The sequence below is a fragment of the Sorex fumeus genome, unplaced genomic scaffold, assembly GCF_029834395.1.
Source record: "Sorex fumeus unplaced genomic scaffold, SorFum_2.1 ptg000044l, whole genome shotgun sequence".
Lineage (NCBI taxonomy): Eukaryota > Metazoa > Chordata > Mammalia > Eulipotyphla > Soricidae > Sorex > Sorex fumeus.
In genome coordinates, this window is record NW_026606101.1 from 66,223,895 (window position 1) to 66,234,075 (window position 10,181).

General features: G+C 41.6%; 1 protein-coding gene across 2 annotated transcripts in view; it reads left to right on the forward strand.

Annotated features, from left to right (window-relative positions):
* The window catches only part of PPP2R3A (protein phosphatase 2 regulatory subunit B''alpha), a 173,590-nt gene extending 164,729 nt beyond the window's left edge, over nucleotides 1-8,861 (forward strand). For both annotated transcript variants that reach the window (XM_056121611.1, XM_056121612.1), the window contains exon 15: nucleotides 5,785-8,861. In XM_056121611.1, the coding sequence (XP_055977586.1) occupies nucleotides 5,785-5,908 (124 nt within the window). In that variant the 3' untranslated portion in view covers nucleotides 5,909-8,861. The remainder of the gene's footprint in view (nucleotides 1-5,784) is intronic.
* Nucleotides 8,862-10,181: the final 1,320 nt, after the last annotated feature.

Sequence of the window (10,181 nt, forward strand, 5' to 3'; positions counted from 1 at the left end):
CTTCATTTCCAGGACTGCACATCACTTGGAACATAGTAAACACATGTTGCATTGAACTGTGGGTTTTTGCTGAGTGTGAGATAATCTGACACAATCTAGCATATAAATGCCAGAAAAATAGGGCTGTTTGTCTTGTCTTTCCACTAGAATGTGGGTTTCTCTGGGGCAAAGAAACGTCCTTTATTGTCTTAAAATTCCAGCACCTGCGAGATTGTTGGGGAGGTAGATCTTCAACATGTGCTTACTGAGGGACACAAGAAGGCAGAATATTCTAGCAGCTCCCCTCACTGTAATAACTACAGGAACCCAAATAACTTCACTCCTGAGGGTCAAAACCAGCCAGGGAGATAATTCAAGGGGCTGGAGTAACTCCTGAGTGCAGAGCCACAAGCTTTGCATGCAGGACCCCAGGTACAATCCCAAGCACCACTTGAGTATGATAAAAACATTGTGAATTGCTACATGAACAGAAAATGTGATTATAGCATACAACAGAATTTGTGTAATAAATTCAGCTAAAACCATAGTGGTCTGTGGTCAGAGAAAGCCAGAAAGATCAGGGTCCCAGTTACATCAGTCAGTTCAAATAAAGGTGTCACCTACCTAAAGATAACAGTATGTGCTACCATATTTATACTAATTAACATTCATAGGTTTTTACAATAGCCAGAAACTCAACAGAAATTTTGTGAAACAGGCTAAAAGAATATTCCACATTGCTATCTAGACACTGAAGCCCAGGCTAGAGCTGTCTCGGTGGGTACTGGCACTGTGTGGGCTCCTCAAGCACCACCAATGACCAAGCCCCACCAGAAGTGGCAAAAATAAAAAGAAACTGAGACCCACAATAACCTGAAACAAGCTTTTAAGTTCTAAGTTTGTTATTTCAAGGCCATATTGTGCAGGGCTTGCATGGCACCCCCAACATCTGCCCAGGTGTGACACAAACCCCTCAAAAACAAAAATTACCTTAAAAAACACTTTCTGGGCCTGGAGAGATAGCACCGTGGGTAGGGTGTTTGCCTTGCACGCGGCCGACCCGGGTTCGATTCCCAGCATCCCATATGGTCCCCTGAGCACCACCAGGAGTAACTCCTGAGTGCAGAGCCAGGAGTAATCCCTGTGCATCGCCAGGTGTGATGCAAAAAGCAAAAAAAAAAAAAAAAAGAAACACTTTCCAACAGAATATTCTGGTACTTTACTAACATTTGATTAACCTACATTAAACAATTTTTTTTCTGATCAGTAAAAATATACATGCTTGCTGCAGACAAATTAGAGAACACAGAGATTACATTGTCCTTGGTTCAGTTATCCAATCATTTTTTACACTTTGGTATATTTCTTTGTCACAATTAATGTCACTGCTGTACTGAAAAACATGACACCATCCCAACCATTTCCCTATTATGGGACATTTAGACAGTTTTAAAGAGCTGTTTTCTAAATGTTGATTGAGGCATCTTTTTTCTTCATGTCAAATATAATCTTGTTTGAATTACTCTTTCTGTCAGAGTTCTGCTACTTCCACAGGCACTACCCGTAAAAGGCACCACAGGCAAAGAAAGCCAGCCAAACCCCACCAGAACGATCTCCAGGAATGTAGCTAGGAAGATCAAGGAATGTAGCTATAGGAAACAAATTGCTTGAAGCCTTTCTTTAGTGAAGTGGGAGGACTTAGAAGAGAAGCAGGATCGATAAAGGTGAAATGATTTGTGTATATTGAGGCCAAGAGAAGGCAATAATTAATATCCCAAATAATGAGATATAACCTTACAATTATTTTTGAGTCATTTTTAGTGTCCAGTAAACAGAGCAATTATATGGAACTGAAGTGAATATTTTTATTTTTAAAGTTTTCATTTTTCTTCAGTCAACAAATCAGCCACATTTTAATTTTTCACTAGATTATTTGCTACCCAATGCCAGACACCGTGATTGGTAACAAAAATTAAATTCTGACCCTCCCTTCAAAGTCATAATTAGAATATACTAAATTCATATTTATATCCAAAATAAGAATTAACAACTATAGATGCAAATTCCCAAGCAAGAAATATCTACTTTCCAGAATATTTCAGTTAATTCATTTGACAAATGGATGTTTTTTAATTTAAAAGTACAAAGTTATAATTCACTCAATTTCTGAGCATGGATTCCAAGTCAGCACATGATTTTGGGGGGAGGGGCACAAAGGAGTCTCCTAAGTAGTGCTCAGAGGACCCAGGAGACACTCCACCAGTACTTGACAAACTGGGCCACAGTTCAATGCAGGGCCCAGGGGTGCAGCACTGCTTCAAGCCTGCAGTGCCAGGAACCATCAGGGAAAGCAGCCTGCAGGGTACCAGGGGCCTGCAGCACCACACAGCAATTCAGGGTTGGGGGCTGGAGATGGCAGTGTGGTCCTAGGGTTGAAACTCCATCCCAATGCATATAACGCATAGACCATGACCACTGAGCTATCTTCCCAACTCTCACCATATTTCATTCTAAGCTTGCATATCTTAGTTGTTCCCACTCAAACCCTGAGTCACATAGTCTATCCCCATGTCCTGGGAATAGCAAGATCTCCCAAACTAGATTCAAAACAATTCCTAGATAATGTCCTGAAATCAAACCAAGTGTTTGCCCCTCTTACTCATTTAAAAAAATAGCCAGTTAATAGTATTTCCTAAAACATTCTTTTGAGTCCTGAGGAATCCCAGTGATCTACTAGTAAAGTTAGAAGGAGAACTTTAGAAAGAAGAGGTAAACACATTACACTCCCTAAGGAATTCCTGGAAAGCAGGAGAAAGATGATGGGGCAGGACAGTGGGGGGAGTGGTGGAGGGAAGTGGACACAGGTGAAGGGATGGACGTTGAAACACGGTATGCCTTAAACCCAACCATGAAGAATTTTGTAATTTCATGGTGCCTAAATAAGTAAAAGTTTAAATTAAAAAAAAAAAGATAATTCGAAGATTCAGATGGCCCAAAAAGTTAGGATGCAAGCCTTTCATGCACGCACAAGGCCTGAGAATTCAATCATGTGTCCCTGAACACCCGAGTTTGGTCCTGGTGCCCCCAGACAGAGCTGAGACCAGCAGTACCATGAGTGTGGGCCAGACCACCCAAAAATTGCCAGGCCTTCACCACTGAGCTGAGCATTATTGCTGGGGTGCCCCTAGGCCTTGAGCAGTGCTAAGAAAGATATTTTCCCCAAGAAAAATAAATTGGGCCAGGGATAGTACACTGGGGGAGGAGGGGTGTGCATGCAACTCACCCCAATTCGATCACCAGCATCCCAGATGGCACCCCTTTGCCCATTAGGAGTGATCCCTGAGTATCATCAGGTATGGCCAAAAAACAAAATAGTAAAAAGTAAAAAATGACTCAGGGCTCTTCAACCTGGCAGGGTACCGAATGTAACCTGCCCACACGGCAGAGTCTGGCAAACTCCCCGTGGCATACCCAATATACCAAATACCAGTAACAATGATGGGTCTCATTCTCCTAGCCCTGAAAGAGCCTTGAATATGGCACTTAAAAATCTCAGGGCTAGGACGAAGGAGACGTTACTGGTGCTCGTGATCGTGATCGGTTCTTTAATGACTTCAAGATGACTTCCTCACCATTTTACCAACTCTAGCCTTCTGTAATTCATTTCACTACATTAGGACATTCTTTTTCATTCAGGAATTCACCCAGTACTAGTACTTTACAAGCCCAAGGTAACGAATGCATTACAAAATGACCACTCAAGTGTAAACACATTTAGTTATATAATTATGAAAGAAACAAATGTGATGAACCAGTCACGGAGAGGACTGCCTCAGAGTTTGATGGAAGGATTTCCTGAGGAAGTGATGTGAACCTAAGTTTTAGAAGGATACAGTTCTGCAAAAGGCCAGAGAGCAAAAATGTCCTAAGCAGAGGGAAATGTGTGCAGTGAGGCAGAATGCAGGATGTTTGTTGAGAACCTTTAACAAAACCAGTGTAGTTGGACCATAGTGAGCCAAAGCAGGAAAGATTAATGGAACAGATCATGCAAGTCTAAAAAAGCTACCAAAAAGGGTTAACAAGATTCCTTTGCTAGATTAGTAAAGGTGCAAGAAGTGAGGATAAAGCCATTATACGCTACATAAAAGATGGGAATTGGGAGCCCTGTAAATGATACTTCATATTAAAAGTAAAAACGTGTCAACCAATGGGGGTTTGATGCTGCAAGCTGCCAAGAAGTGTGTACAGTGACAGCAGGTTGTGGTTAAATGAAGAAAAGCACTTGTTAGTAAAACTGGATTATTTAAGCCAAACAATCAAGCTACTCTAACTCACAGAAGTAGTAATAGAGAAGAGAAGGCAAGACGTTTCAACATGGTATCCTCAGTGGTCTGAGAAGGAGATTCAAAGGAGGGAGGGTGAAGACCAAGGGATAAATAGGTTTCTGGCTCTGCCTAGGTCTAGTGGCATTTACTAAAACAGAAAACCAGAGATGTAGGAAGGACAAGTTCAGGTTTACTATACCGGAAGAGTCATAAAATAAGCAGCTGAACAACACTCTCGAGCTTAAAAGGGGGTAGAGTCTGGACTTGTAGGTTTAGAACCTTGACAGGGGAACAAGTTGTGGAGGTTTAACTGCTCAGGAAAATACTAAAGAACTTAGTGAAGAACCCTAGAAAGCACTAAGATTAAAGAGCAAGAGTGGTGCCTGAGTGATAGTATAGCAGGTAGGGGGTTTGCCTTGCATGTGGCTTACCCGGGTTCGATTCCCAGGCATCCCATTTGGTTCCCCCAGCACTGCCAGGAGTAATTCCTGAGTGCATGAGTCAGGAGTAACCCCTGATCATCACCGGGTGTGACCCCCCCCCCCCAAAAAAAAGAGCAAGTTTAAGTTGGGTCATTGTTAATAGATGTTGTCTGGCATGTTGTAGGATGTTAAAACAGCATTATTTGAACTCTGCCAACTAGATGCAATATCCACCCAACTCTGACAATCAGGTAAATCTCCAGATATTCTGGAGGATATAAATGCAGAGTATACTAAAAAAGGAGTGAGCAGAGGGAACTTGTTGTAGAATTTTACTTTAAAAAAAAAAAAAGAGGGACTGGAGAGATAGCACAACGGATAGGGCGTTTGCCTTGCACGCGGCCGACCCGGGTTCGATTCCCAGCATCCCATATGGTCCCCTGAGCACCGCCAAGAGTAACTCCTGAGTGCAGAGCCAGGAGTAACCCCTTTACATCCCCGGGTGTGACCCAAAAAAAAAAAAAAAAGGATTACCACAATGGACATTACTAATATGTTAAGTGTAAGCTTTATGTCTACACTTGCATATTAAAATGTACCTGGGGTCATAGAAGCCCATTGTGAGTTGAGAAAAATTCCTAAGGTGGTTTCTTCAGTGAATTCACATGAAATTCACTTTAGGGACCTCACATCCTCCCTAACCTAGCATCATACATACTGCTCTCATTCCCACCAAAAGAGCTTAGGGAAAGCTCGACAGCATTCTCAGCCTTGAGAGCCACACCCAGTGGTGCTCAGTACCTGCTGCAGGCTCTGTGCTCTGGAACTCCTGGCAGTGCTATGCAGTGCCAGGGACCAAACAAATGTGCTCGGCTCGCTGGCCATGGTTTTTCACATTAACGTGAAATTAATGTATAGTCTAAGCATCATTTCCAGGGTGACCTGTCGTTTTTAGCTGCCTCATCAGAGTACACTAGCAAACAGTCTTCAATCTCTGGCTTATGTTTTAATCACTAATTCTGGCTAAATATGAGTAATTCACTTCTGCTTTCTCTCAGCTCTTTTGAAGATTATGAAACAGAAGAAACTGCCTCTCTCTCTGAATTTGGAAACAAGAACAGTAAAATAACTTCAAATGTTTCAGAGAAATGTGGAAAGCTTCAGTCAGTGGACGAAGAGTAGCTGGCCAGTGTCTACACAAAAATTTGTATTTTAAATTTTTCTTGTGAAGAGATGCTCTAGTTTGCATACTGCTTTTTAAGGCTTTGGTTTCTGCAAGTGTGTATCTGCACTAGGAACTGTAATATGTTTTTAAATGATAGGTTTGGATACACTTTGAAAGTCTCCTCCATTTTGCCTCAACCATAATGAGCTTTCCTTCGAAATCAGTTATGATGTACATCACCACCGAAGTCTGCAAAGAATCAGCACTCTTCAACCACTAAATGTACCAAGATCACGAAAACACACCAAGCACAGTTTTCTGCACAGAACTGGTAGTTGCCTCTGCTGCCTGGCACTCGAGGCCCCTCAATGCTCCTGTGGAGCTGAGACACCTTCACTTGCAGAAAACTTGAGTAAAATTCTGGAACTTGAAAAAGGGCCTTCGGAACAGACTTAGCCCTTGGTAATAAAAGCACTGCCAAACATCTCAGAGACTTCCTTTAATTTTATGTGTACTGGAGTTCAAAGATCTTGAACTTACTTGGTTTAATGTAGTTTCATGATGACCTGCCAAACTGCTAGTCACTTTACATCCTCAGGTATTGTAACCACCAGGCCTTCCACAACCTTGCTGGCAAGCTCTGAATAATCCTTCCCCATCCTGTGGATCTTACATAAACCTGAAGAAAATATTTTAATAGAAACAAGTACATTGGGACTGGAGAAAGCACAGCGGGTAAGGCGCCTCCTTGCATGCAGCCAACCAGATTCAACACCTGGCACCCAATATGGTCCCCAAGCCTACCAGGAGTAATCCCTGAGCTCTGTAGAGCCAGGACTAACCTGAGCATCACCAGGTGTGGCCCCCAAACCCCCCAAATTTAAAAAGTAATTTGATTCATACTTTTAAAATGTTAACATTTGGCATTAATCTCTCTCTAATTTAGTTGATGCCCCACTCATATTTCCTATCAGAAGGCTTGTTTAAATGATATGAGAAAATTCTAACTAGAGCTTTATCGCTGAATGCTAATCATTATTTCATGCTGAAAATAAACTACTACTCTAATATTCTACCCAACTCTTATTTGTAACAAAAATTCAAGAAAACTGTGATGCTACTCATTAAACTTATTTTATGTTTAATGGTACATGGGTTTCTTACAGACGTCTGGGGTTTTTTTTGTTCCCCCAGAGAAACAACGTAGTCAAATTCTGTAACATTCTTGAAAATTGGAAGCATTAATAAGAAGGAAATGGGCCTGAGCAATAGTACAGCAGTAGGGCATTTGCCTTGCCCGTGGCCGACCCGGGTTCAATCCCCGGCATCCCATATGGTCCCCCAAGCACCGCCAGGAGTAATTCCAGAGTGCAAAGCCAGGAGTAACCCCTGAGCATCACTGGGTGTGACCCAAAATCAAAAAAAAATTTCTTAAAAATTAAAAAAAGAAATTTCTGATTATTCAAGAAATCCCCTAAGCAAATTTATACATATTTTTTATCTTTCCCCGATTTTTTTTAAATGACAAGCCCTGAATGTCAGAATTCTTTCCTTCCCATCATCACTTGGTACCCTACAAGGTGTGAAGGCTAAACACTGAAATAATCAAACCTTGGTCTCTGTTAGACAGAGCAGAAAATGTTTAGGAAATATACCATCAAATGCTATAGTAATTAATAGATGCAGTAATTCTAACAACCAGTGTCAATATCCTCCCAACTTCCTGTCACTTTACCTTCATGAGCAAAACGATCTTCCACTTAAAATGTTCACAGAAACTATTAAAGTAATCTAATACATGAGAAAGCATTAAAAGTGACTATTTAAGCTCTACATAAAGCACATAAACACTGGTACATTATTAGGGCTAAAAGTATTCATATAAAGGCTGAAGCAATAGTACAGCAGGTAGGGTGTTTGCCTTGTACACGGACAACCTGGGTTCGATCCCTAGCATCCAGTATGGTCCCCGAGCACCGCCAGGGGTAATTCCTAAGTGCCAAGCCAGGAGAAACCCCTGAGCATCATCGGATGTGACTCAAAAAAGCTGAAAAAATAAAAGTATTCATATAAGTTCCAGAGCAATAGTACAGCGGGTAGGGCATTTGCCTTGCACGCAGACTACCTGGGTTCAATCCCGGCATCCCATGCGGTCCCCAAGCACTGCCAGGAGTAATTCCTGAGTGCAGAGCCAGGAGTAATCCCTGAGCATCACCAGGTGTGACAAAAAAAGCCCAAAAAATGTATTCATGACATTTACCATGTCCTCTACCAAGGAAGGAAGCAATGCCTTTTTTTCCCCAAAAAAGTATTTAAAATGCATTTTAGGAGTCACAGATAAGGGTTTCTAAAACTCAGTAAATACTAAAACTCAACTTGCCTACATACATGTGGTTTTTCTTTTTAACATTTTTCTTACTTTCAAAGTTTATTATAAATGTAGAACTATCAATGTCGTATCATTTAAAGTAAGGCTGTTTGATTTCGGGTACCCAAAGTCTATCTTCAGACTGTGTGTTCCATTGTAGTCTTAGCAAGAAATATAAGAAATATGAATTCTGACAAAATAGGATAGTAGAGTACTTGACTTTATGGTAAAGATCATATTGAATGTAATTATTACTGTCCAGATGGAAAATTCAAGTTGTTAAAGTATCTCAGGCCCCTTGATAAAAGTTAACCGTCATCATGCATGATCTTAATGCTACTCAATGAAATGTGAGTTTCGTAGCTTAACAATTACCAAGGTAATCAAACCTATAAAATTCTGTGTATTTTCCCTGTATCTTACCTGTCACTATGTATCATTCAAAGTGTTTATAAACTCTAGATTAATCATATAAGGTAAGTCATTTGATCAACTTTTGGAAATGTTAAAAGTGTGTTTGGGTGGGGGAAAGCCTGCATGATTTAACTGTTTATACTTTTCCTTTTTGCAAAACTGAATAAAGACAAGTTATCAAATATGGATCACTTTCAAATAGATGTTGCTAGTTTTTGCCTTGGGGCTTGGGGTATTTTTGGACCACACCCGGCAGTGCTCAGGGGTTCTCTTGGCTCTGCCCTCTGGGATTGTTCCTGGCATGGGGGACATATGGAATCCCAGGAATTGAATGTGGGTCGGCCATGTGCAAGGTATGCCTTACCTGCTGAACTCTCTCCCTACGCAACTGTCATTAGTTTTGATCACACTTGCAACTAATTTTTGTTTGACGGGAAAACATTATAAACAAGCTTTGAGTTTCAGAGAGTATATGAAGCGGGAAAGAATGCACCATGAGTTGAGCACATGGTCTGCAAAGGATACCTGGATTTGATCCCCAACAGCACATTGTCCCAAGCACCACTAGGAATGAACCCCCACCACTGCCAGGCATGACCCTAAACCAAGCAATTAATACTCAACTCTGTGAGCCACTGGGCAAACTATACAGACAGATCTGGAAGTGATTTACTTTAGAGCTAGGAAGGAGGACTAAGGTTTTGGAATAAGGAGTTCATGGGAATCAATAGATCAGTTTTATCCATAATACAGTCTTTTTAAAAGAATATGTAGTTGTAAAGAGAGTACCAAAATGAAGAATTTAGTAACAGGCCAAGGAAAGGACTCAAAGGGCTGGAGTGCACGCTTTGCAAGCTAAAGGCCAGGATTCAATCCCCAGTACCCCATGGCATCCCAAGCACCACCAGGATGTTCCCCTCCCCTCAAAAAAAGAGGAGGGCCAAGGATGTGGCTCAGTGGCAAATCACATGCTTTGCATGCATGAAACCTGAGTTTAATCCCCATCAGAGGAGTTGGGGGAACTTGGGGGGGGGGGGGGGAGAGGGAGGGGAGAGGGAGGGGAGGGAAGGAAAGGGAAAGAGAGGAGAGGATAAAGGGGGAAAGGAGGGAAATCACTGACATGAGAGGAATTTTCCTAGAACCAAACTACACCTGGGGGAAAACAAAGCTAACCAAAATGGAAGTTAAAAAAAAACAAAAGCCTTTATTATCTGGGGGCCCGGGTATTGCATGCAGCTGACCCAGGTTTGATCCCTAGTTACCTATATGGTCCCCAGAGCATCACTAGGAATGATCCCGAGTTCAGGGTTAGGACTAAGCCCTGAGCACCACATGGTGTGACCTTCCTCCTCTCCCCCTCCCCCCAGTTCTCAATCACCTAAAATGATCATTTGGTCACTTAGTAAGAATTTGAAAGGTCAATGATGACATGTCCTATTAAACATTGTGTTGCTGTTTTGGTGATTTCAAATCCTAATGATACTAGTCCAGTTACATCAGTAATAATT